We start from the raw sequence: 27,725 nt of genomic DNA, 5'->3' as shown, positions 1-27,725 counted from the left end.
TAGTGTGTGTGCCTTTCTGTATTTTAAAACATTCTTTATAAATATAAACCATAATACACAACATTCTCAAACAGATTTCCAAAATTTCACAAGATAATAAAAAAAGGACAATACATCATATTCCTTGTGTCAAAAACACCAAAGTTGTTTGAATCTACATTAGAAGCTGTAAAAGTTAAACTCATAATTCAATAGAATATACAGTTTAATTCGCAATTCACTTGAACCGCCAATAAAATTTCACTGCAGTTTACAGAGAGAGCTCCGATCTCTAGAATATGCACCTCCCAACTTTGTGGGTCAATTGCTGAAGCCCTTGATTGTCGTGGGTGCCTGAAACCACACATAATCCTGCCCCTCTGACCCCTCAGTCCAGGGTTCCTTACAGGAGCTGGGATCAGTACACAGAGCAATAACCTTGTTCTTTACACGAGTTGGCACTTTAAATTGTAGTTTGGGACGGAACCAACTTACGCCGCAATCCCTGTGAGCCAGCACTAAGACCGTGGTGGGCATTAACCTAACGGGCTTGGTGTCAGACAAAATGTCAGCCACAAAAAGAGTGCGGAAAAGTTGCCTTAAACATGAGGATACTCGCAGGCATTGATCGCCACCAGCCAACACCAGCGCCTCCATATTGATCTCATACAGCTCTTTGGGCAGAATTACAGAGCCGCCCAGCAGGATAAGCATGCGGGGCACCCTGCTGAGGGAAAATAGCACCTCCAGCTGCTGCAGCACCTCTTCTAGCTCCTGAAGGGTTTGCTGACATTTCCGCGAGTCCATGTCTGCAGACTGCACAGGCCTCCGACTGACCACTTCTTTATCCTGAAAAGCGAAACATCACCACATATAGTTAAACTCAAAACAACATTTTCTTTATGTATGAACATATGAGGAGCAGGGCAATAATGTTTCCCATTTCACCTGCATGGAAGCTTGTTGTTTCTTCTGGGAATAGAGCAGCTGGTCATAAGTCATGGGCAGTTGCTGTCTCTGATAGAGAATGCACTTGAGGATCTCACTGACGAAGCGGCAGCAGCCCTCCTGAGTTACAGTGCCAGGAAAGACAACGTTCACACAGCCGTCCTCCTGTGCTCTTCTCACCACCTCAGCATCGCTGTCCTCTGTGTTACTCTGTTGTTTACTGTCGATCACATCGGAATCCAGCAAACTTCTCTGACCAGAAGTGTCTCCGTCGTGGGTATTATCTGTCCAAATAAGAACCAGAATTATGTCATTAGGGTGAGCAATTGACTTGTCTTATTCAATTTTAAATCGAGCATGTCCAGTTTCCCAGTGAAATCATTGTCCCCTTTCTCCTCACATATTGTCTGGGTGTGGTTACTAACACACTCATCATTTTTGCTTTAGTGCATTTAGTATTATCAGCAAAATGTGATGTTTTCATATGCATGTGTTATTTTAATGTGGCTACTCAAATTGGGGCTAATGTGAACCACTTTCTATAGTGCTAATAGTAATCAAAGTTGATCTTAATGTTATTGTTGGCCCCCACATATTCGGATGTTTAATCAACGAATCTACCAACTGTTCCAGGTTTACAGTGTCGCTGTAAAGTCAATGTGGTAAAAAATGATTTCCTCTTAAGTGTGTTTCCCCACTATCAAAATAGAAATGCTGTGTTTTTACAACGCACCAGTCTCATCTTCCTTGGTGGATATCAGACACACAACTAACGTTAGACATCTACAGCGTTGCTACAACACACAAGCCCTGTTGGAAACACAAACACACACCATTTGTTCTAGCATTACCTACCTGGGGTGGCGGCGGTAGAGGGCGTAGCGGTGTTTTCCTTGTCTTCAGTGTGATTTACACTGTGTTGTTTTGAACGCAGTGGACTTTTAAGTGAGAGATCACTCAGTTCACCGATATTATTCGTCTTCAAACATGAGTTCACGGCCGGTGGTAAAAGCTGCTCGGCGACTTCCACAGAGGGTCGGCTTGGATCCGAGTTGTCGGCAACACTTTGAAATGTTAAGACTTTACTCGTCTCCTGAGTGGTAACACCTTTTTCTGAAGAAAACGAGAGGCGCCTTCTTGTCCTACTTTCTTCGTCGTTAGCAGTAGTCGTGTTTTCCGCATCTTTTGAGTTTGATGTTGGTTTATCCGAAACTCCTGCCATAGTTTTGAATGTCCCCGCCGGTCGCTCTTTGCTGCGTTGCATCATGGGAAACATGAATCGACTTTAATGCTGCATTCACGTTACGCGGAAAAGTTCGAAAATAGGAACTTCCTCAAGAAAAAGCCATGAACTATGTACAGACTTTTTACATTTTTAAACCCGTTAAAATATTATACACTAGCTACAGACTTTAATTCTACCATTTCATAATAACTCGACAAACAACTGAACCGTTGGATCTTGCCAACAACATTACACATAAAACGTTCAATGAACAGCTATCTTCTTACTTCACGTTTTTAAATTGGTGTAACTAGGTAATCTGTTTTCCTGCGTGTATCGAATGCATCATTTTGACTGCTCGATTGGTTTATTCATAGGAATTCAAAATATGATTTGAAGTCACTATAGATTCTGTAATCAATGTTAGGTAAGGACTCCTTTTCCATTAGTTGTTATTATATTTGGGCAGCAATTAAATTGACAAAAATCTGAGACTACCTGCAGTTTTATTTTGTAGAATATTATCAGGGTGCACTCAATGACACAAACAAAACAAAACAAAAAAAGTTTTGTTTGGAGTACAGGATATCAATTGTTAATACAACTCAGCGGGGTGTCTGTCTAGTGAGAAGTGAGGACAGGCCCCAGGTGTGGTAATTAGGTGTGAAGTACTTTGCATTGATGCTCGCGCAGACGCCTTCACGCGCACTGCTTTTTCAAAGAAGACTCGGGCCGGGGGAGCTAGCTGTTAGATGTGCACTGTGTGATTTTGATTAACTATGGCTTCAGTGAGAGTAGCGGTCCGTGTTCGTCCTCTGAATAAAAGGTGGGTATATGGTGCTACTGCTTTTATTTTGTCCAAGCCTTCAAAAGAAACACGCAATCTTGACGTTCATGATCCCGCAGAGAAAAGCAGTTGTCCTCGAAGGTGATAATTCATGTGAACGGCAGCAGTACATCTATTCACAAGGTAGGCCTATTTTATCAGCAAATAAAAATGCACTGCACGGCAGTTCATGAAGTTTTTATTAAAAGATAGTTTTTTTTCCCCCTTTTATGTTGAAATGTCAGCCTTCACCTGTTCGAGGGGACGAGCAGAAGAGAGAGGTGAAGACCTTTTCTTTTGACTTCTCATATGATTCAACTGAAGGAAGCTCCATATTTGCATCCCAGGAGAGGGTATGGCCTATTTGTTTTTGGTTTAAACCTAGAGTCTTAAGTGTTTTTAAATGCAGTGTTTCTTGCCTGATAACTTCACTAACTCCTTCTGCTTATTTAGATTTTCCAGGACTTGGGGTCTGATGTACTAAAAGCTGCATTTGATGGTTTCAATGCCTGTATGTTTGCCTATGGCCAAACAGGCTCAGGGAAGTCCCACACCATGATGGGCCATGCCGTAAGTATGGCCTTGTCAGCTCTCTCAACATTGTACAGTTGAAGCATAACTTTTAATTTACCCTCTTGGGTAGCCATGCTATAAACAACGTTACTTTGAATTTGAAAAGCAAAGCACGGCCTGTAAATGTGCCCTTCTGTCAGAAGGAATTATCACGATGTCATGGATGTTAAAATATTCCCCTCAGTGTCAAGCTTAGATTGCAGGATACTAACCCAGTGTGCACGTATCACGGGTTTCAGCCAACATTAGAAACTGACTGATGGTAGTCTCATCAGAGGTTCCTCCCATTCTCTTCATTTATCTCCATGTTTCCCCCAACTAATCAAAAAATGTGATGAGGGCAGCAACCCAAAGCTTTTTTTCCCCCTCACCTTGCACAGCACTGGAAATTTCACATTACCAGTGAGGTTTCTGCTTGTCTACCAGGAGACTTGTGCAAGGTCATCAGCAGAGCTTCTGTCAACATCCCAGATAATTATATATGCCTCTTAATGCTTACTATCTGTTACTTTGTAATTAAAACAAGAGGGCATGCAGCTCAGAGTGGAATTGCTTTTATGCTTCAGTAACTCTATATCAGATGAGCTGTTATTTATGTTGTTCAGCAGTCTTTGCATGTGCTGAACTGTGGTCACAGCATAGCATAGACACTCAAATTAAGAGAACATAATGAGCGGAAGATGAAATTGTCATTTGACAGTACACTGTGTATGAGTATTGTATCTGTAAGAGTTCTCAATCCAACATTTTCTCTTTGTTGTAGGAGGATAAAGGTTTAATCCCACGGATATGTGAAGGCTTGTTCTCAGAGATATCTCAAAGAAGTAAAAGTGATACTGTGTCATTCCGTACAGAGGTCAGGTAAGCAACCAGCCTACATACATACTTCTCATCTTAAAGTTAGACAAGACTGTTAGTTTTGTAGTTGTTAGTTTTGTTCTTTGTCTCGTGTTCTATTGACCGAACTATAATTCAGTTTTGTAAAACCAGAAAAAGACAAAATGAAGGCTGTATAACTATAATCAAAAAGTAATTGAAGTCCAAAATGGTATCTAGTCACATCAATATCCATTTCATGTCTCAGCTCTGCTCTTAAATGATTATATTTGAAGATAAAATTGAGGATTTTCAGCCTGTCAAGCTACTGTGAGACCATTAATCAGCCATTTGGTCTAATCTCTGCTGCTGGAACATTATTTGGGTTCAATTCAATGCCAAAATTGGGTTTTTATTTGACGGGCTCGGCTAGGCCTTGCTATAGGTAAACTGAATATCGTGAAATTAGCAAGTGACACATTTGTACTGGGATACACTGTGACATATTCATTGCTTGTTCAAATAAAATGTATGTGTGTTGTCATCAGTAGAATTAAATTATTAATATCATCAGTGTTACAGGAAACACTTTTTTTTTTACCACCAACAACATTGAAATCACAGGATTTTGGTGTAGTAGACAGGACATGATCTTGATGCATGGGCTCATAGAGTGATTTCCTTTATCAGACGTTCACAACCTCCAATTTCTAGGGTGGAGGTGCATGATCATATTATAATTTTAACCAATTTGAATGGAAACGGACAAGAACATTCAGGTAGGATGTGAGCAAGTAAAATTCCTGGTATTAAATAGTTTCTGTGTAAAACCTTACAGTTCATTTCACATTGTCAGGTTTTTCGGTCCTTGCTTTCACTGCCTGCAGGAAAAAAGAATGAGGATTTTAGTTTGTGCTGGTTGAATGGATAGCTTCCTTGAAAGCCATTTCATCTCAGCATTGTAGAACATCATCATACATTTTGTATTTTTGTAATAAGATTATGATAGATGGAGCCATGTAACTGGCTTAATAATCCTCCCTGTTCTGTTATTATAACAATGGCAGTTATGCCTCTAGTCACTTAGAAACTATCTGATATTGTAACCTGTTTGAGTTCTCAACACCGAGCCAGAAAACAGCCTGCATGGCTTCATCCGCAGAATATGGTCCCTGCCATTTAAATTACTGTCACACTCTCATGAAGCCTAATTGCTCCATGCCTTGCATCACTTTTGAGTAAGCCTCTCAAAAAAGTAGTCCTTTTGCTTTTCACACAGACACACACACCACCGTATGATTGAAGGTTTCTGCCAAAACCGCCTTTACATACGTTTGTTGATTCTCTGTCACTGCAGGCAGAACAATGTGAGCACAATAATTTGGCTGTAAATCTGCAGTGTGTCTCTCTTCACAGTGAACAGTGAATAGCAACTTGTTTTGTTCTGGTCTTGGTGCTTTGCCAGGCACATATCAACCCTAAAACCCTCCGTTAATTTGTGCCTTTGTAGTCTTGGTGCAATCTTGGATCAGATTTAGCATTTTGTGTTTCTGTCCTGGCACCAGCTATTTAGAGATCTATAACGAACGTGTGCAGGACCTCCTGAAGAAGAGAACTACTCCCACAGATGGCGGATGCTTGAAAGTGAGAGAGCACCCCAGAGACGGGCCCTATGTTGAGAGTAAGCTACTTTTATTCTCCATCTCAAACCAATCTCAGCCGAGTTTATGTGAAATGTTGTGCCATATGAAAACCTAACTAAAAAACACTGCATCATATGTGTAGATCTGTCCAAGCACCTGATACATAAGCACAGTGACATGGAGGATCTGATCCTTCTCGGCAATGCCAACCGCACCACAGCCAGCACGGGCATGAATAACTTAAGCAGCCGCTCCCACGCCATCTTAACCATCAGGTTCACACAGGTGAGATTGCAGTTTCTCCATGCATCCATGTCACATGTTGTCAGTTTGAGTTGGCATAAATATATTTTTTATGTCTGAAACTTGTTTTGGTGTTGGTAAAGGCCATTTCTCAAGAGCTTTAATTAGTCCTCTGTATCCATTTTGTGTACTGATAAATTTGAGCATGTATTTTCATCTTCAAAGGTTTTTTAATTTTTTCCATCTTAAGTAGCACTTTTTGTCATAATACTGCCTAAGTATTCCTCTGTGATGCTGCCTCTTTTAAACCAAACAAGGATTTCTCAGTAATGTTTTTATTTTTTTCATGCCACAGGCGTGGTTTGATGCAGAGTTGCCTCGTGAGACGCTGAGTAAGATCCACCTGGTAGACCTGGCAGGCAGTGAGAGAGCTGATGCCACACGCACCACGGGCACGAGGTTGAAGGAAGGTGCCAACATCAACAAATCCCTGGTCACCCTGGGCAGTGTGATCTCAGCTTTGGGTAAATGACAGCTACAGATACTGACACGAAATGACAACACGTCTTTATCTAGTAATGAGTTTTCAGGCTCAATAATAGAAATGTGATTACGTTCTACGTGGAGGCTGCGATTTTGTTCATTTTGGTATCTGTTTTTAAAAAATAACCAGTTTGTCTGTTTTCAGCTGCCAATTTAATTTTCAAATCATTATCAAAGATTTTGTCATTTGATGTTTGGTTCTATTTCAGAGTGTTTAATGGCTGAAATTAAACTGACTATTGAATTTCATGTAGGATTATATGAAATTCAAGGCCTTAGTGCAAACTAATGATATTTTATACGCACTAATATTAGTTAGTGACCCCTGCTCTCGCAAAATGGATCTGCAGAGCGTTAGGATGAAACATTTCATATTGTTTTCTTTAGTTTCCCTCAGGCATAGTTTGTTGGTTTCAATCACTGAACTACTGTGATCTGGGGGAGTGAATGAAAGTTTTTTTTTTTTTTTCATTATTCAACACCCACAGCTGATGCTACCTTGAGCAAGGCCTAACTCCCCACCATCTAATCTCTGGGTATGGCACTGTGGCTGCCCACTGCTGCTGTCTGTGTTCACTGTTCATGGACGGGTTAAATGCAGAGGTCAAATTTCCTGTGTGTGTGTTTTGAAAAAATAAAATAGAATAAAACTTTGTGTGACCCCACCAGCTGACCTTGGTGTAGGAGGACAGTCAACAAACAAGAAGAAGCAGTTGTTCATTCCTTACAGAGACTCTGTGCTGACATGGCTACTAAAAGACAGCCTGGGTGGAAACTCCGTAACAACCATGATAGCAAGTACGTATTGTAAACATAGTCAAGACTGTTTCTAGAAAATGGCTGTTGCTGCTTCCTTGTTGCCTTCTTGAATGTTTTAAAAACAGAAGATGATGCTAAGCACATAATCCTCTTTTGTTTTTCATGTAATGTTTCACCACTTGTCGTCAACCTGCATGTATTTCTTCCTGGTAATCTGTCGTGGCAGCTGTTTCTCCTGCTGATGTGAACTATGGAGAGACCCTAAGCACTTTGCGCTACGCCAGCCGAGCTACGAACATACTGAACTCACCCACAGTGAATGAAGATGGCAGTGTGAAGGTTATCAGAGAACTGCAGGCAGAAGTTACCAGGCTCCGAAGTCTACTAGAAGAAGCCAGTCAGGTCCTGCATATGTTCAAGTTTGCAATATAGACCATCAAAGAGACAACAATATACGTATATGTTGACAGTCTTTTAGTTAAAGGTTACATTGTAGGTTGGGCTGTCTTCTCACTACTACTCCAGGTCTCCCGTGGGGAGCTGCCTTCCTCTGTGAATGTAGAGGAGGAGTTGCATCACAATGAGGAAAAGGTGAGTCATCCACTGTCAAACAGGGTTTTGATCTTCTCTGTAAATAATACACCTGTTGCTCCTGCTATTCCCTTCAGGTGCTCGCACTGACCAAGAAGTGGACCAGCAAATGGAGTGAGACTCAGAGTATTCTGCAGGTAAAACAAATATTTCAAACCATTTTTAAACTTAGTAAAACCGCACACTGCCCTACACACAAAATACAACACTACACACTGAAAGATCAATTAAACTTCACAAAACTATGGCTTATTTTTTATTGTTTTGATAAATGTAATTTCTCTCTTTTATGTATAACTAAGCCCACTGGCTGTCCTGCATGTGCTTGATCTTGTAATGTTGTTCAGCAACCTCCAAAGTACTTTTAGCCAGAAGCAATAAGAGTTTCATCTACCAGTTTGTTAAAACAAACTATTCTTGCAATACATTGATGAAAAGCCCAACTGAGCTGTTGTGCAAAATATCCTAAAGCCAATTTAACATTGATTGGTTTGGCTCACAAAGGCCTGGTACTGTGTTTGATTTTTAGACATGAGCTAGAGGATAACTGAGGAGAAGTGTTTGAACTTAGTTATAGTTACGTTCTGTGGAACTGTGTTGTTTCTCTGCAAAGAAAAAGTTTGTCAGGTGACTTTATCACTATATATTTTTTGTCACTTATCTAGTTTTCAGTGCCACAATTTTTAATTCAATAAGAAATCTGTGTTTTTATTTGAGTCCATTGTCTAAAGTTGTATTTGTCTAATAATGAAAAATTATGCAATTTGAAACTTGGTACAGAAGGACAAGTAAAATAGAAGGCAAATGAGTACACAGACTGTTGAGGCTTCATTAATTTTAACACTAACAATCAACAAAACGGCCAGCTCCCAGCAGGAGTTTTGGCATGTAAGCTGCTGCTGCCTGCAGTGTAGACATCCTACCAGCTGGTGTCACTGCAAGTCTTATGAACAGCCGCCGCCTGATTCATGGACTGGAAATGGTAATGAGTAGTAGAGACGACCTGGCATTTAAATTTAATTTTCCATCTATTCAGATTTAAATGGCATCCAAAAGCAGAGCTCTTGTAATGACAGAAGTTATTGTGTGGCAGTATTTGGGGAGTGTGACAGAGAGAAATGGAACAGATATGCCTCCTCCTTCAACCCAATATGGTTTCTCTGAGGCTGGGACAGGGTGGCAACATCCCTACAAGACCCCAAGCTGTAACAGAAAAATGCCACGGTTTGCCAAGCACAGAGTTTACACTGAACACTTTTTCTCTGTTGAATTTGTGCCCAACCTCCCAAATAACACCAAATGTCATCTGTTTGGGACTCATCGTGTTCAGCCAAGTAGCCTGTTGCATTATGCATTGAACTGTGAAGCGTGCCAGTCATGAGGAGTATGGAGTTGACTTTTTGTATCCATTATACATGCTAGCAGTACCTTTTCTGCATCAGCTTCTGCATGTGTTTAAGCTGTTGTGTTGTTGTGGCCTTTGAAAGATGTCTCTTAATAGATCTGCATTGTGACCTTGTACTAGATTACCAGAGATAGATGTCAGATTGCTTTTGTGAAGCTATAAATTCAAGAGGACAACGTCTGAGAATTTTGAATACGCTCTATATGAACACAGTGGTTATATGTGCTCGCTGTAATTAACATTCTAGTCTGTGTGGTGGTTAGCAGGTGACATTTAGTGGCTTGACGGCCCTTTTATTCATGACAGTGTATTGGAACTCATTACCAGCTGTCACTGCTCCTAATTAAGAGGTCTTGATTATTGACATATGGCACTTTCGTCTCTGACTGTCCGGCATATTAATTAGAGTTACTATATTGTAAATCTGTTTGCATGTCCAGGCGCTGATGACTTTATGCTCAGAGGCAACATCGTCCATCTCTGCTGTGCTGTCTGAGCTGACAAATCTGCCTTATTTAGACCTGTGCCCTTCCATGTAAATGCACCTGTTATGATGCATGATTCAGTGTGACATCTAGGCTAAAAAGGCCACTGTACTGGTGACCAGCTAGCACGCTGGTCTTGCCGGAGCTGAAGTGTTTGATGAATGACTTTATGGATTTGGCATTTGTCTTCCTGTGAATTTGCATTCTCCCTGGGTGAAAAATGATAAGTGGGATTCCTGCATGGAATCCTGCACCGGCTTTAGAGGTGGTGTCTTGTTTAGCACAGAGAGGCACATCCAGCCTCAGTTTGTAGCTGGCCATTTCAAAATTCTGCACACACAGGCCTACTGGACACAGTAGTAGTAGTAGTAGTAGTAGTAGTAGTAGTAGTAGTAGTAGTAGTAGTAGTAGTAGTAGTAGTAGTAGTAGTAGTAGTAGTAGTAGTAGTAGTAGTAGTAGTAGTAGTATAACAAATGGCCTGCACAATGTTTTGTTTAAAAGGATTTGGGCCTGATTTAAATCTAACATTCATGTTTAAATGTTTGTTACACGCTGCATGTTCTACATCTCTATCACGTGTTGTTTGTTTTTTGTTTTTGTTTATTTTAAATTGAGAGGAGTCCTCTCCAATGCTTCAAATCTCGTATATTTTGTGTTTAATTCATTTGATTCTGTTGCTGAGAGCTTAGATGGAAATTTCTGCTCGGGCTGTAAGGAGAGAAGAAGTACGAGAGACGAGCTGACCAAGAGCGGTGTAAACAGAATTTTGAATTCTGTATTCAAAGCAGATTTAGAATGCAAAGTTATTCATCGTCAGCTTCCCAGATTGGTTACAGGGCATGTGGGGAAGAGAAAGTAATTAATATAAGATGGATTCCAGAGCAGCCTCTTACCAGACAGAGACGGCAACAGATTGAGAGAACAAAAAAGGCAGGAAGAGAGTAAAGTGAAATGTTGTTCTACTGCAGGGTAGTGTGTGTGTGCGCGCGTGTATATGTGTGTGTATTTATATAATATGATAAAAACGAAGTAATATACACAGTTACACACAAACACGCACACACAGATTTGTGAGTAGTTTTATTTCACAAGTGAAGTTGCATTCAGCTCCCCCAGCCATCCTCACAGGTCCCCATGTAACACAGCGTGGTGGGAGGAACCTCCATTTCACTAAGATAAAATGAACCGCGGTGTTTCTTTGATCCTAGTAGTCTTTGTATTTCCCCAACATGCTACAATCAGCACAAAGGCACAATTTAAGCTCTGAATGCTCTGAGCCTTGTTCTGTTTAATGTCAATTTACCTCATACTGTCAGCAGTTTTACATCATAGTTAGTCATTATAACCTTTCATGACCAACACACATTCTTGCCTTTGATTTTTCACATGCCAGAATGTAAATCTTGGCTCCAAAATACACAAACTTTCTTTTAAATTTAAATTATAAAAACAGTTTTTATGTGGCTGTTTGGAAAACATATGGACTGAACACATACACTATGTTAGGGGAATTTGGGACAGGGGTCAGACTAAAATATTTTAGCAGGGACTGTAATAAAAATAAAACAGCATTAGAGGGGTCTGTTACCACTTGATTTCACACTCTTTAAACAAAACAAAAAAAGATAACTATGTAAAGCATGCATAGCCCACCTGCGCATCAAGGCAACCATTAGTTGACATCAGTTGCAATGGGAAACGAAGCAGAAGTGTTCCACAAGTGCTTTTATCTGGTTGAATCCCTCTCTAGTTTTCAACTACAAGTTGCACCCTGGTGCTGATTTGCTGGAGTGCATATCAAGCCAATTATGTAAGATGTTCATATCACAACCAAATAACAACTTTCTGGATGAGAAGCAGCTTTTAACATTACATAAGTAACAAAGAGGTGGGCTCATGTGAAAATATCTCATTAATTCCTTAATAAGATGCCAGTTCTTTTTTGTGAGTTCACTTACTGGCATGTAACCAGTCATTTCAAATGAAAGGTGTCATGCCATTTTGAAAACTGACCATGTAATTGCCTTTGTCCTTTACACATTGTTCTTTATACTTTTTATAGAGAGCAACAATCTGGGATATAAATACAGCTTTTAAGGAAATTAACCTTTTAACATAAGGAGTGAGTCATATGCAGAGCCTTTTCTCTTGTGCTGGGTTCAGTACCCATGTGTCCATTTGGTTAGCAGGTTGATCTGCTTGACAAGGCTGATGGGCAGTCAGGAAAGCGTCACAGGTTGGCCCAGTAATGCAGTGTTTTGAAACCAAGTCGGGAACCTGAACCGTCAAAGTGCTGAGAAAAATCCATTAAAAATTCTGGCCAACCACAGATGATGGCTTTTAATGGAAGCCTAAATGCTGCCCGAGCCTGGCTGCTGGTCTAGGCCACAGTTAATTACAGTATGTTCACCAGCTGCCTCAATCTGAAGGCAAACTTTATTTTGTCCTCATAGCGTACGCGCACACATGCACACACACAGATACCGATTGGGTGTGGTAAGCAGCAACTCTCTCTAGTATGTGTGTGAATGTGGAGAGAAAATAAGAGGATCTCATCTGTTCCTGGTGTCTGAGGAAAGTGACACAGTGCATTAATCTGCCAGGCTGCTCCTCACCTCTAATGAAGTCTGTGAAAAATCCCTTTTAATTAAGTACAGGGGCTGGGGTCGATACCTCTCCTTCTTCATTAGAAAAAGGATTTCTCCCATCCCACAATGAGTGAGACGGTGCCGGTGGTGGACACATCTCTCACTTCACAGTCCCACAGTCCCAATCTATAGGAAGAGGAGCAGGAGGAGGTTGAAAGTGAGGGGAACTAGTTTATGCACCGTGTTGGTTCTGAATCCTCCATATGTGAGATTTTCTGCTCTGCCTCTTGGGGAGCTACTTAAGATAATCCATGGCAATGTGAAGCATTAGTCCACCAGCTTAACAGGAAGAATACTTCTGATAGGACCACTCATACTTGGGTAGGCTCTGGGTTATTGAACCGCAGCCATTGCCTCGGGAGGAAAAGGTTACTGGCCTTAAACAGAGTTAAGTTTGGCCGCATGGCTTAATTCACAGTGTCTTTTGAACCTAGCGGGTCATCCAAGTCTTTCAAGTGTTTCATTTCTTGCTGCATAATTGGCAAATGAACTGCACAACAAACTCATTCTGTCTGCAGTTTGTCTGGTCTTTATTAATGTTTGACTTTCTTTTACTTAAGTTGGGGAAAGAAATAAAACTAAAATGACATTTTATACAAAGTTGTGAATGATTGCCCCTTAACAGACACGTATGATGTAAGGTGGTGTGACTCTTGCTTTGACATTCCTGAGCAACAATTGTTGGAGGCAGTGAAGCGGTGTATGGAGCAGATCAGAGGTTTAAGTGTAGCCAACCTGCGCTTTAGAAATGGCTTTCAAGGATTAAATCAATTTCTCTACCTCTTATCGCATTTCTGTGGAGAGGAGCTCCAACACCATTAAATACATATTTAGCGGAGATTGCTGGACAAGCAGAATGTTGTTTTTTTTTCTTATTTTCTTATTTTTGAATTGTGATCTAAATATAATGTGTCACTACCGTGTAGTGTTAATCAATTGACTTATTATGAAATAGACAGCCTGAATGCTGAGATTTGGAATATATGCATCATAGTAAAAATGCTTCCATGAAAATTGAATTAACAATGACTCATCTTATCACAGTTTTTCACTGAACTCACTATTTATGCGGGAAAAAACTGCCCTGTATATATTTTAAGCCTCTGCGTTCTTTCCACTTGATGTGTGTGTCTACAGCATAGGAATTCACTTTTGTTTGACCTTCCGCTCGATACTCCTTCTTCAGACACGTTCTAAATGACATCGAACTAGCTCAAGTTTGTTGCTGTTGAAGTTGGCATACTTTACAAGCTCGGGAGTATTTTAATAGCAACATACAGTGTTGATAGCTATGTATCAATAAAGGCAATGGCGCATGGTATACAACCCACCTGTGTGTGTGTGTGGGTGGGTGGTGGCACTGCGTCTGTTTCGCTCGCTGAACACAATGTACAGTTTGACTCTCACCATGATAATCTGAATGATTTATGGTGTCTCTCTTGCCGTTAGCCACTCTACTGCTTCATGGTGACACATGGTTGGAACGCCGCTATTCTGCGTGGCCTTCAGGCAAGGAAGAGCAGTCATAAAGAATTCAGTTTTCTGCTGGTTGCCATTAAATGTCTGTCAGCATTTTTGTTTTTTATTGTGTGCCATCCAAGCTACAGGCTATTGAATTTTTTTTTTCTTTCTCACCCTCACAGTGTACGTTCTCTTGTGTCCTATAGGAGGAGACGGTGGCTCTGAGGACGGAGGGGAGTGGGGTGGTCCTGGACTGCCTGCTACCTCATCTGATTGGCATTGAAAAAGATCCACTCAGCACAGGCGTCATCCTCTATTACCTGAAGGTAAATGCAGCGTTTGAACTTAACACAATTCACACGCTGCTCTATGATTTTCTTAGAAATCATTACCAACCTAGGTTCACTGCTTCGGTTAATTGCTCTCATTGTCGGTACCACCTTGTTCTGTTCTGTATTAAGACCTTTGAATCTCCTCTATAGGAGGGGAGAACCCTGATTGGGAGTGAAAAAGCATCATCCAGTCAGGAGACTGGTGAGTCAAGGTTACTGTAGCGTACTCCCAGCTGCTCCGTTATCCATCGGACTGAAATTCACTGCATTTCTTTGTATGATTTCATATTTGATTGCATTTTAGAGCATCATGGATTCCTCAGTGAACACTGTGCAATCGAGAACCGTGCTGGTACCGTGACTCTGATCCCTCAGCAGGATGGTGCACTGTGTTCAGTCAATGGCTCTGTGGTCACCGGACCCTCCCAGCTGACTCAAGGTAAGCTAAGCATCTGTGCAAGGATAACATGCTTGCGATTTTCTCAGATGAACGGGTGGGAGGAAGCGAGTCATATCAGTAATAATAAAAGAAGAATTACGTCTCTAAGATTCACAATTATTTCGCTAGTGGGAGGCAATAACACTTCTATCCATTTTGCATGCAGTTATGAGATCACAGCGTCACATCTGCAAATGAAATCCACTTTATGTCCCTGGCTCCCCAGTGGCAGCGCACTCAGGACATGAGTGGATTGTGAACACAGCTCTCCACAGGGCAGATGCCATTTCTCTTACTAAACATTTTGAAGGGCGAGAGGCCCTGGACAAAGCTCCAGACAAAGCCCCAGGCCCTCCATTTAATTGGCAGATGGAGTTGATAGGGCCGACAGGTTTGAAGTGGGCCAGATCATTAACCTTTCAAAGGACAGAGCCAAGCCGAGCTGAAACTTCTGCCCCCCTGAGCCGACCCTGCTTGCCGGTGCTGGGAGCTTTCACTGCTTACTGCCTCCTCATCCACGCTGCTTTGCTTTTCCAGAGATAAAACTGCACTGCAGAGCCAGGCAGCACAGGGCCGGGCTACGCTAGTCTCTTTCATAACCATTTCAATTTATCCAATATCCCCCTCAGAAACGGCTGCATCTGAGGCTATTTTCTTGAACAAATGATAGTAATTTTCAGTCCAAAAGCAGCTGGGATCCATCACAGACTGCCCTCTCAGGTGCTTTGTCACTCGTCAGAAGTCATTAGTAGCAGCAAGATTAGTATTTGCTGCGCTGAGAATGGAGCTGGAGAATGGAGAGAAACCACGAGAAAATCAGTGGATATGGCAATATGAGCACGAGTGTGATATATAAACTCTAATATCACTTCAGTTTTATTGCTTTACAAGTCTTCAGAAGTTTCCTTGGACCATTTTCTCTGGTAAATCATCCCTCTGGCCCAGGTCACTGCCAATCACATTGGGGATTGTGTTCCTCATAGCAATTCATTCACTTCATCTCAGCAGAGCAGAATGTTGGAAAACTTTTGTGTTGTTTGTCAAGTTTGCCCAAGTTCACTGCAATCCCACAGTGACAAGATTCCCATGGTCAGAGCATTTTGCTCTTCACCTCTCTATGCATTATGGGTACTGTGCCACACCCACAAAGGTTTTCTGGCATAATTTCGGCACCATTACTGTCACTTTAAAAACACATCACATTTTGCCTCTGCCACTCGTTTTTACAGCGTGATGAATAATTCAGTGGTTTCTGTAACATTTCTACCAAAGTTGAAGTTGGTAAGTCAGTTTATGATTTGCGATTTTTCTTTCTTTTCATGCTCTGTCTCTTTGGTTTATTCCAGGTGCCATCATCCAGCTAGGAAGAGGGACCATACTGAGGTTTAACCACCCAACTGAAGCTGCCCAGCTAAGAGTGAAACGCCAGGTACCAACAGTTTCACCACCACAGACGAGCCTGGTTGTGTTCTCACACTGTTCTGTTTTCATGAAGCTGCCTAACACAAAAATGCCATAAATGCAAGGAGCATCTTTCAGAGAAGACGCTCCCTCAATTGCATTTTCGACAGCTAATTCTGTAAAAACAGAGTCAAAACAAAACCAAAGTCAGCACACACACATAACCACCAGCTTGTAATGCCTGCGTCCTTCAGCAAACATTGCATATGTTGAACTCTTTCACAGCACACCAAAAGCTGCACAAATCAGATCGGTGTGTTATCCGTTCTGATGAGAATAAGAACTTCTGCCTGCTTCTCAGCTGCTACAGGTTGTTTTTGCCTGTTGAGCATGAGCCTCTGATTAACTGGCTCACAAAAAGCGGTACACCAGCACATCGTGAACAATCCCTCCACAAGGCTGAACTGTTTCAACCTTAGAAAAAACACTCTGCGGTCTCTGAGAGGAGGCCAGGTGCAGCAGCGCCTTTCAAAACTGTCTGCTTTATGTCCATATTGCAACAACTCCCTCTTGGCTTTCATAACTTTCATGTGTTTTTGTAGAGGCATTGTGAGAATGCACCCTTTCCCCTAAAGAACCCACAGTCTTTGTTTCTCTCCAAAAATGTTCATGTTTAAGTGTTATTACAGTTTGTGTTACATGAGACTGAGTGAATGATAGAATAGATGGATAGGTGAATAGAATAAGAACCAAGTGTTTATGTGCTGGGAAGAATTAAATCACTTAGAAATGAATAAATATTGATATAATATGTAAATATAGTTGAAAATACCAAACATATAAAATAGAAAATATAAATGTACTTTTACCTATTTCCTTTTCCAGTCATGTCTAATCATATCTACAGAGTCAGTAAATTCATGCCAAGGCTGCCTCAACAATGAACTGTCTCGAGGCTATGAAATTATTCACCTCCCAGGACTTTCATGTTTTATTGCTTTAAAACATCAAATCACAGAAGCTGCAATCACTGAAGCTGTAGTCTAAGATGAATGGAGCTGGATGTGTGACACACAAGTCCCCTTATTTCCTATGAGAAAAGTACAGTTATAAAAGATGAAAAGATGCATAGAGCAAGTCATAATGGTATGTGAGAAATTAGAGTCTGTGAACTGAGAACTACAGGTTTCTATTCCTGAGATGTTAAACATTATGCATACAGATGATGTTGCCCAGGGTGCCCCCACTAAGTTATATGGTAGAGTGAAAATTACTGTTAAAGAATTTATAAACAACACACATTCAGATGAAACTTGATGTTTTTAAAAATGAGCATTTATAATGCCAGAATACTGCATCGTAATAATACTAAGTCCTGGTCTTGTGTATATTTTCAGGGGAAATATATTGTCATTCTGGCATATGAAAGAAAAATACTGTAATGCCTGCAACTTAAATTAAGTCAACTTTGAGCATTTACTCCTCTGAGTCATAACATTTCATGTTGTGAAATGGCTTCACACACCATTGTATAAACACAGCTGTACTTCTGTTTTTTGACAGCTTTCTGCTCCTTGCATTATTGAAAATTGCACATTATTACAGCCAAGTAAAGTGCAGACATTCAAGCCCCACTGCGGTTTTGAGAAGAGTCTCTGCCATTCATTTTTAACATCGATTCCAAATGAGATGGTCTCAGGAGTTCCACATTCGTTCAGTCTGAATATGAGCAAGCACACCCACAGTACAGTGTGTAACTGTTTTGTAAAAAGTGGATTTAAAAATTGTCTATTCCAACAGTAGCAAAGTGTAATACTGTTGCTTTTAGGTACAGCGTGACAATGTGGAAAGAACTCTGCCATAGATAAACTGCATGAGGAACCACATTGTGCATTACAGCTGCTCTGTTTCAAGCCAATGTGCATATATGCATGACCCTTTCATTTTAATATGTAATGGTTTCATGCTACGAGATTACTCTAGAATTCTTCAAAACTGATGTCAACATCCTTTTATCTTTCCTCTAATGTTGTGTAAAAAAACAATGTAATGAATACTTATTACATGCAGTATAAACTGTAATTAAACCACAGTGAAATTGCAAATGTTCCATAGGCATATCGCCACTCGTTTCTCACAGTTTCATTTCATGCTGCTATCTCATTCTGTCGTCTGCAGAGTGGGCTACTGTCTCCCTTCAACTTGTCCTTGACTGACGTGTCCAAATCTACTGAGAATCTGTCCATGGTGATGCTGCAGAGTCCACGGTGAGACTTGCGCCGACACATGTGCACCCTGTGACCCAAGCACAACTGAACCCACTCCACCTCAATCTCCACAATATGCCTGCTTATTGAGCAGCATTCATTGTACGCGTTGACCAAATCAAAGCCATAAATCATGGCAGCATTTCTGTGGGGAGAGGTGGGAACATGCAAAAAGCCATTCAGAAGTGCTTCGTGCTGAGCCAGTGAAAGCAGGTATTTTTCCTACAGCTGAGGGCACGTCCCAAAATGGCCTCTAGTTCAGTGGGTAGTGAACTGCCCCGTGTTTCATTTCCAAAATCACCACAGTGCACGGTGAAGTTCAGCTCCCCAGAAAATTCCCACAATACACTGATTGGAAGAAGGCCAGTGTAGTGTATACTTAATTGTGTTTTATTGTAAATATGCATTTTAATGAGGATGCACATCACAGTGAATGCAGGTGAAAGCTGCATGAAAGCTAGTTAAGTGAACTTTGAATTTCATTATTTTACAAACATGACAAACATGTTGAAGTTCAAATCCACAATTGCTTGTATTAAAGTAGAACTTCAGTGACAAGTGCTAGATGATGGCAATTAATGGATAATGGCAAAATTTTATTAATGTAAATTTGCTACTATGTGACACTGAAAATGTATGGACTGCTCCAGCTGTCACCTGCATTGTTTAATTCCTCTGTAAAATTGTGCCATTGCAATGATTTAGAAGATTCTTTGCACTATACCCTACCAGACTCTGAGTGACATTATGCTAATGTTACATCTTTATACCTCCTGCCACTGCCTTGGAACTGTGTGACAGGTCGTTGATCTGTCAGTGTCCCAGAAGTCTTTGAATTAGTGTCCAAAATCCAAGTCCCATTCTAGTGATTCACCGCCTCCTGAAGTCGTATTGAGCAATTTGAGACAAACCCGTGGTCTCTTGAGAAATGAAAACCCTGATGTTTTAGAGCGCGTGAAGCTTTCTGACATGTAATTTCCCTCACAGTGCTGTATTGATAAAAAAAACAAAAAAAAGAAACTTTGGTTTGGCTGAGATGGTTCATATTTGTCTCACTGCGACAGCTGCAGCCCTCTGCAACTCTGATGCTGTTAGGATGTGAAAGGGTGAATACAGGTGTTTGTGAAAATAGAGGATTGCTACAATACTTCTATTGGTTGACTACACAGCTTAAAAGATGAAAGTGGTGTTGCAGAGTGGGTGGAAGATAGAGAGGAGGTGGACAGAGACTGAGCCTCTGTGGGCGTTGGTAACGAACCACCAGCAAAACTGTCAACTATTCTGTAGAGTATAGAAAGTGGACAGGTGAAACACAGAAGGAGGAATCAACATTAAGTGTCTTTGTGAGGTGACGGTCCACCACGAGCTGAACAGCTCAGTGCACCTTGAACTTCCTACTTTCAGCCCTATTTAATATCTTTCTCAGGCTTTGCTCTTATTCAGACCTGGTTTAAACACGTGTGTGATCTGATTACAAATGGACTGCTCAAAGCTCACACCTGGTATTCAAATATCTCCCACCTGCTCTATGGACCCCACAGAACGTTCCCACTTGCAAGGACAAAATGTGTGGGTGTTTTTAACCAGCCTGACTATATATTTTTGAAAGAAAATATATTTTCAGACTCTTTGTGAATGAGAGAAAAATCATTATGTGGGATTCAGTAATGATATTGTGGTCAGCTACCACAGATAAATCAATGAATAGGAAACGGATATCTTGATTTCATTATTATGAAATGGCAGCTGGGCTTATTAGACATGTCAGTGGAGTAGGTGGCCATTTTATTGTAGCCTTGGACACAAACCACATTCACACATGTACAAGCTGTCCACTTGTGATAAGATTACCCAAGATGCATTTTGATTTTAGCTGTGAACAGTAAATATTGACAATCAGTCAAGTGGGCCATGCACTTTGCACCATGTGTGGAAGCATATACGTTTGTTTTGTGCCTCATGTCCTCATTCATTCAGGTTTTCCCTTTAATTTGTGACCTGTGTGTAGAATACAAGGCAAATATGGATGGCAGTTTATTGGGTGTGGGTCTTAATCTTTCCTGCATCATAAAATATTAGCTGTGTTCAACTGATTTTTTTTTTCTCTCTTCTTACCGTCTACCATCATCTGTTGAAGAACTTACGAGAGACAGTGGAGAGAGGTCTTTTTCATCTCTTGCTTAGATATGTATTCCATCCTTGTTCAGCTTGTTGTTCACATAGCAAGTACCCTCACAGCAAGGGCGGCAGTAAGTTTACTCAATCATTTTTAAAATAACTCTCTGTAGTAAATGGCAGCAAATAATTTGAATTCTAATGTTGGCTGTGGATATCTGCTCAGCTCTGGGAGCAACACAAGATATCAATGAGCTGACCTTCAGTTGCATTAGGGGATGCTCTGTAGCAACAAAAGCAACCTGTCCATTATCAGCTACATCAGTCAGATCAAAACATTTCTCATTTGAGAGTTCTGACAGGAAGAGGCTAACTGCAGTATCAAAAGGGCTGACCTGTGTTGAAGGCTTGGGACCACTTAACATTTCTGTATTCATCAAGATCTTTGATTCAAGTGCATTTATGAATGCAGATCTTTTCACCTGGCCTTGCTCTGAGCATCACATTAATATTATTACATTATGTTCTATTAATGTGGAATTCCAAACAATCCTTTGACTGTAAAGCATTTGTTCACATTTCCTAAAGCCCTCTCTGAATGTTCTCCTTTGAAAAAGCTTTGAAATATGAGGCAGTTGTTTTCCTCAGTTATGACACTCAGTCTGTAAATACATGCGTCTGAGAGAAGAACTTACATTTTAAAAATGTAGTTGAGTCACTGAATGATTTGACCATGAAGAATTGCAATGATTTGTTTATTGTAAAAAAAAAAAAAAAAAAAAAGATTTGATAAATTATTTATTAATCGGGCTGTTACAAAGACTGTACTGTATGTTGAAATGCAGCTCTTTGAAACCCAGCAAGCCTGAAACTGCCAGTAATGGAGCAGGTCAGTTAGTGTTTGACCCACCCTGCTTTTACTGGCCACCTTTAGTCCCTCATCTGATGTTCCATCTCTGGCCAGAAGGCCAACCGCTACATTTATTTTTTAACCGACGACCACCAAAAAGCTGTTAAAAAGGAACTTATGTCTCCTGAATTAATGTCTTTACACCGGTTAACATCACTTTAGAGCTTAGCTATTACTTAACACCTCCTGCCAAAAGTTTTGGTGCAGCTACAAAGATCGTACTTGCAAACATATCCACCTCTGAAGGATTTTTTTTGTCACTTTCCTTAAAGCTCATCATTCTAGGAAGGTTGGGAGTTTTGACATTTCTTAAACAGCCACAAAATGAACTGGAACTGGTTTGAAAGTTTGGAAGGATGTGTTAAGGGGTGTATATGAAAGGAAGTAGGACGTCTTATATAATTTCTATGGCGTATCTCATAAGATCTGTACAATCTGTGGATGTGCATGTGTGATGTGATGAGTAGGAAGATGGAAGAAAAGCTCAACCAGCAGGAGGTGGCATGGCAGCAGGTCCAAGAAAGCCTGAACAGACGTAACCAAGACATCAAAAGACTTCCAAAGGAAAGCAGTGGGACTCCCCATCAACAGAGAACAGACGAAGAGACGAAGGGGGCAGAGATGGAAGAGACTGGTAATGGGTACGTTAGAGGGAGGCGAACTGTGCTCTCTGTGGTGATGTTAATGAGTCCTTTGTTTGTGTACCAGTTTTGTTCTCACAGTCACTCTGCAGCAAGAACACTGTAAACCTCTGCTTGCGTGCCACAGGAAAAAAATGGTATTAAGAAAACGTGGTCAGGGTCTTGGCTTGGGAATCCCAGATCAGTATTTCGCCATTTACTCATGCGAGCAGCAGGCAAACAGTGCTGAGTACAGGACATCCTCTGCACTGATCTTCAGGATCTGCAAAAATCCTTTAAGCGTCACGAGGACCAGCACTGTGTCCCTCTTGTTGATGATGTTAATGCTTTAGTGCAACCTCTTCTCCCCCTCGTCAACCTGCTGCTACGCACAAATCTCAGCCGAAGCCACTGTTTACTGTCAGAAATCATTCTGAGCTGTATATTTGGTTTCGGCTCCCCCCTCCAGAGTGTTCAGTAGTGTATGTAAATCCTCAAATCAACATGCACAGATTCTATTTAATTTCACAGCTAGTAGAGTGGCTCTAATCTCATCCAGCCATTTGGGCTGTTTGCTTTTCAAATCTAATGGATGGTTTTTGTGAAGGGGGGTTGGGGGTTATTGCAGTCTTGTATTTTGCCTGCAAACAGTTTTGAAGTCTCCAGTGTCAAACCGCAGCAAATAATTAAATTTGCCTTTGAAAACAAAGAGCCTGGCAGTATGCATAGGCATATAACCACAGCTGTATTGTGCACACGCTTCCTCATATCAAGACTTATTTTTTGTTCTCTGATAGAATGTGAAATGTGTTATTTCATTCTTGTGTCTTCACTGTGTCCTTTTTTTTCAGTCTGCTGAATATGCTGGCTGCAGACACAGAGGAGTTCACAGTGCCAAGCAGCTGTCTCACTCCTGCCACATCAGAAAGGCTCATGACTACAGTATGTATTCAGGTTTTTCGACAGCCACACTTAATCATTCTTAAATAAAGCAACAATAAGGCTTTAATCAATAAGCTATGGGTACAATTAAATATACATTTTAATTGTTTTTTTAGAGATTGGAGCTACAGTAAGCAGCGAGGCAGTGAGACTTTGCTCTGCTTTTTCATGAAGACACAATGCAACTGTAGTATTAGTCGCTTTTGTCTTTGCAAACCAGAGCAAATGTCAGTACCTACCCCTCCCTTCCATCCAGGCCCATACAGATTTTTATGAGGCATGAAATACTTTCTCCCTTGGCTTGTTCTGTTTATTTATTATGCACATATTTAAACCCTATTACACTTTCCTGTAGGGGTTTCAAGGAAATGACACTCATTTTGTGAAAGCATATTGCAATGGGAGCACTGTGGAAATACTTCTGTTTAGACATTTACCTTGCTGTTCTCCACTCCATTTTCATCTGCATGTATTTATGTATTCAAGCATTACTAAATACATAAATAAAGTAATGTTTTTAAAGGGCAATGGGTGAAATGGCTGTTTAAGTTCCTTCTCAGCAGTGCCCTTAATTATTTTGCTGTAAATTCCATAAAACAGGGTTCTGAAATTACTCGGAATAAAACGGTTAAGTTTTTTTTTTAATTTCCTCATTGTTTTCTCCTTATATATAAAATAGGCCAAGCCCGGAATTCACTCTTGTTTTGAGTTGGATGGAAACGCACTCCAGGGTGGTGTAAGCACCAGGGACGGCCCTGACCATGAGAGCGACGTGTGTCATAAATCAAGGCCAGGACTCATGTCTGAGAGGCCGTGGAGAGATGCTCAGACTGGGGCTCGAGCTGCAAGTTGTAAGGAGGAGGAGATCTGGTCAGGGGATGCCAGCCTCCAGCAGACGAGTGTCCTGGGCCCGTGTGATGGATGTGGCATGAAGCCAGAGGGGAATGCTAACGAGATCCAAGGTGTCGTGGCTGACTGTTACAAGGGGAGACCTGGCTCTGGAGGGAGCTCATTAGGCAGCATGTCCCACCTGCAGAGCAGTGGAGGAACTAGCTCCATGCCTGTCCTCCCACAGACCAGCACTCACTCGCAGCCCGACAAAAAGCCTCTCGGTAGTAAGCTGCCCTGCTGTCCACCTGAGGAAACTGCCTTCGAGGGCCAGCTGAGCTGTGGAGAAATGGATGAGTCCGGAGGTTTGGAGGATTTTCCTAGAGGGTGTGTTACAGATACTGCAGTGGCCACAGTTCAAAACAAAGGGCTGAGCTCTTGGGTCAGCAGAGTTTCTTGGATGGTCCAGGATGCAGGTCGTCTTCTCTGGAGCTCTCGCGCAGTATTGCAGCAGGTCAGGAAAGAGGGACTCCAGCCTGTCGGGGCCCGCTGGTCCAGTTATGTTGTGTCTCTGGTCAGTGGAAGCAGTGCTGTGTCTGTGGTGAAGGTCTTCTCCATGGTTAAAGGGAGTTTTGTCTTCTCTCTTATCAAGGATAGTCAAATGTTTTCCACAGTGAAAGAACTACCGCTAATACAGCACATCCAGATGGAGATACCTGAGCACCTACAGCCCAACGAGGCAGCTCAGATAATTCAAGGCTTCAGCACACACATCCCTGTCCCAACACCAAGCCTGTTCCTAAACCAGGCAGAAAAAATGCTAGTTGACATGCCACTTATCGTAGAAGACAGTTTGAACAGGAATATGAGTGATCTGACACAAGACATTGCTGGTATACATATTAAACAAGGAGACAAACGGATCACAGAATTGTCAGTGAAGAACGTCAGTGAAGTGGAGCTCGTCCGTGCATCTGAAGACAAAGATCAGGCGCTGAAGAACTCAAGGGCTCTGCAAACCAAAGAGGATGTCAAAATCTTAAGTCAAACTTTGATCAAATTTCCCGGTTCGCTTTTGAGCCTCCAAACTCTGCCATTTCTTGTCATGATTGATGCTCTACGGTCCATCATCTCCACCTCAGCGATCACCTCCCAGAAGATTGTAGCTCTCTGTTGGCTCAATGTGGCTAAATGCAGCCAACCGGAGCCCCGTCCAGCCCTCCTCATCCTGGCCGAGACTGGCCTCTACACACTGACCTCTGACTCTGGGCACCTGGTTTTATTCCATCAACTCCCGTTGTTGCAGCTGAAGGAGGTGCATATAGGCTTAGCAGGCCACAGTCTGCGTTTGATGGGCATTACAGAGGAGAGCATCCTGGGTGTCTACACCTACAGCCAGAAGCTTACTAGAGAACTGTGCTGGGCTATACTTGGTGTGATGTGCCCTGGGGACGCCAGGGTCTCTCAGCACCCACTGCTCCATGAAGATTTGATGAAGCTGTCTCTAGACTGGCAGGCGTATGTACCTGACCTCCTGCTGGATGCTGGGTTTAGAGTTTACTGCCAGTTCCAGAAGAGTCTAGCCGATCTGGTCTACCTTCTGCATTGTAACATGGATCAAGAAACAGTCCACCTGGGAGATGTACAGCTCCTAATGTACACAAGTGTAGGGGTGTGCCTCTGTCCCAGAACATGCCCCGAGACTCTGGCAAAGCTTTTACTCACCGACACCCACCTTGGACTCGTGCAGGAGGATGCAGTCTTTCACCCAACTCCACACTCTGTCACCATTGTCCCCTCTCGTCCCCTATTCCATGACTTAGCTCTTCGTCTGCGTTCAGATGTGCGCTGCCTGCTGCTTCACGATGAAGACAAGCATGGAGCTGTCAGACTGGATGTAATCCTAGCAAACATGAGGGGCAGAGGTCACCCTGAAAGCGTGACTGAGGCAGCTACTCTGCCTGCACATGCTTCAAATTCATTGCCGCATGCAGAAGTGTGGAAATTAACTTTCAGTTGCTCCACTGAGGCTGCCTGCCTGATTAATCACTTGTCAAATGTCTGATCAAGAACTGAACAGCTAGAAATGAACAGCCCAGCTTGAACACTCTGACTCACAGGGAGCAACGGCAAAAGAGGATCTCAGACAGTTCAAAGAAAAAGCTCTACTGTTAAATGACAGGGAAAACTATGACTAACTTTGAAGTTTGTGTATTGATTTGTTCCTCTAGAAGTTTGGTCATTTTAATGTTGCATGGCTTCAACACTTGAATATTTTATCTTGAAAACACTTGAATTTCTTTGTTGTTGCTTTGTTTTTGTTCTTTACCCACTACCCCCCACATCCATTGATATTATTTGTGTCAAAGACTTTGTCAGTTAATGTGAAATGTTTTAAATAATTAAGGGCTGAACTTTTAGTGTTCAGCAGCTAAAAAAATGCTTTGTAATATTTTTGTAGGTTTTTTTAGATAGATATGATCTAACTGTCATGGTTACCTAAGCTGTATATAATGTAAGTCATATGTATGTCAAGTTGTTACTGATTTCAAATATTTTATCTTAAAATATCTATTTTGATCTGTGTATGTTTTGTAAAAATAAAACAAAGGTAAATCCACTGCTGTTTGGGAGCTGTGTTTACCACTTAGAATGCAGATGAGCTGAGAGTTGAGCTTTTAAGATGGGGAAAACAAAGAATTCAGAGTCTGATGCATTTCACTGCCTTCTCTAATGTCTAATATTTTGTCTTCCTATCATCTCTGCCAGGCTTCCTCTCTCTCTACCCTCGTCTCTAATGTTAGCTTTTGCATAGGCACCTTTTCACTCTTTTCTTACTGTCTCGGTCTCTGCATGAATCTGTATTCCACTCACAGTTCTGAACTCCTCACTATAAAGATGGACTTTTTGTGTCTGAGGTCAAGCTGAACCTCCACTACACCGTTACTATCTGCACATTGGCTCAGTGGATTCACTCCTGCCAGTCAGCATTGTTCACTGCAGGAGGGGCTGTTTAAATTTTGGGTTGGTTGATATAGCATCCAAGAAAAAAAAAGAAAACTGAAGTTTGATTCACATCTTAAGAGATGGAGCTAGAGACTGTCTGCTCCTTAACTTGACTGAGTGACCCCATCCAGCATGGAAAATTACAGGGGCAATATAGTGCAATCAGTCCTCTTGTCTGCTCCAGCATGAAGGATGGAGATTTGGCCTTGAGTGAAGAAACACATCACACCTGGTGAGGTTTGAGCTAGGATGAAAGCTGAGGGATGCGAAAAGGTTGTTTTTCTATTTTTTATAGATAGTTAATTAGCATTCAAGCCAGCGACTGTGTATTATGCCTTCCTGTGAATAAAACACAGACAAGACAAATCTTAACCAGATGCATTGAAATGAAGACGGTCGTCTGCGGGAAAAAAGATTAAAATTATGGATTTAATTTTCCATGTTGATTTCCACATTTTCAGATTACATCAAGGCTAATGTCTTGCAAATATGTTTGCAGGTTATGAATAGTTTAATATCAACTGCAAAATGAGAGACTGAGAGTGTCATCCTGCAGATAAGTCCATAGATTCTGGCGGTATTTGAAAACAGAGGGTTCTGCAGGCTTCCTCATCACGAAACCCTGATTATTAGAGATTTATAAATTTGAATGATTATTCTGCTGCCATGTGGGATGGAGGGGTGGAGAGTTCCTCCTGGAGGCTGCTGGCCAACATCTCA

At 41.5% G+C, this 27,725-nt stretch overlaps 2 protein-coding genes across 2 annotated transcripts; one reads left to right on the top strand and one right to left on the bottom strand.

Moving 5' to 3' along the window:
* Nucleotides 1-2,209, bottom strand: mad2l1bp (MAD2L1 binding protein). The gene is made up of 3 exons (XM_085800751.1): nt 1,783-2,209; nt 928-1,211; nt 1-828 (listed from the first exon to the last, which is right to left on the bottom strand). The coding sequence occupies exons 1-3, from the start codon at nt 2,201-2,203 to the stop codon at nt 301-303; spliced, it is 1,233 nt and encodes a 410-aa protein (XP_085656877.1). The 5' UTR covers nt 2,204-2,209; the 3' UTR covers nt 1-300.
* Nucleotides 2,210-2,516: 307 nt separating this feature from the next.
* Nucleotides 2,517-26,619, top strand: kif16bb (kinesin family member 16Bb). The gene is made up of 20 exons (XM_085800743.1): nt 2,517-2,978; nt 3,059-3,122; nt 3,224-3,331; nt 3,432-3,548; nt 4,315-4,412; nt 5,933-6,048; nt 6,153-6,295; nt 6,609-6,777; nt 7,466-7,594; nt 7,782-7,957; nt 8,081-8,146; nt 8,224-8,283; nt 14,352-14,471; nt 14,628-14,679; nt 14,782-14,916; nt 16,263-16,345; nt 18,496-18,584; nt 22,077-22,250; nt 23,081-23,171; nt 23,851-26,619. The coding sequence occupies exons 1-20, from the start codon at nt 2,932-2,934 to the stop codon at nt 26,062-26,064; spliced, it is 4,251 nt and encodes a 1,416-aa protein (XP_085656869.1). The 5' UTR covers nt 2,517-2,931; the 3' UTR covers nt 26,065-26,619.
* Nucleotides 26,620-27,725: the final 1,106 nt, after the last annotated feature.

The sequence above is a fragment of the Trachurus japonicus genome, chromosome 15 (assembly GCF_045865225.1).
Source record: "Trachurus japonicus isolate A0001 chromosome 15, Traja_1.0".
NCBI lineage: Eukaryota > Metazoa > Chordata > Actinopteri > Carangiformes > Carangidae > Trachurus > Trachurus japonicus.
The sequence above is the reverse complement of the archived record's forward strand: the minus strand, read 5'-3'. Positions and strand labels throughout refer to the sequence as shown.

Coding starts and splice junctions, on each gene's coding strand:
- mad2l1bp (XM_085800751.1), bottom strand. CDS start 2,203: ATGTTTCCCATGATGCAACGCAGCAAAGAGCGACCGGCGGGGACATTC. Junction 1,212..1,782: donor CTCTACCGCCGCCACCCCAG/GTAGGTAATGCT, acceptor TTATTTGGACAG/ATAATACCCACGACGGAGAC. Junction 829..927: donor AACAACAAGCTTCCATGCAG/GTGAAATGGGAA, acceptor TTCGCTTTTCAG/GATAAAGAAGTGGTCAGTCG.
- kif16bb (XM_085800743.1), top strand. CDS start 2,932: ATGGCTTCAGTGAGAGTAGCGGTCCGTGTTCGTCCTCTGAATAAAAG. Junction 16,346..18,495: donor AGCTAAGAGTGAAACGCCAG/GTACCAACAGTT, acceptor TGTCGTCTGCAG/AGTGGGCTACTGTCTCCCTT. Junction 18,585..22,076: donor GTGATGCTGCAGAGTCCACG/GTGAGACTTGCG, acceptor TGTGATGAGTAG/GAAGATGGAAGAAAAGCTCA.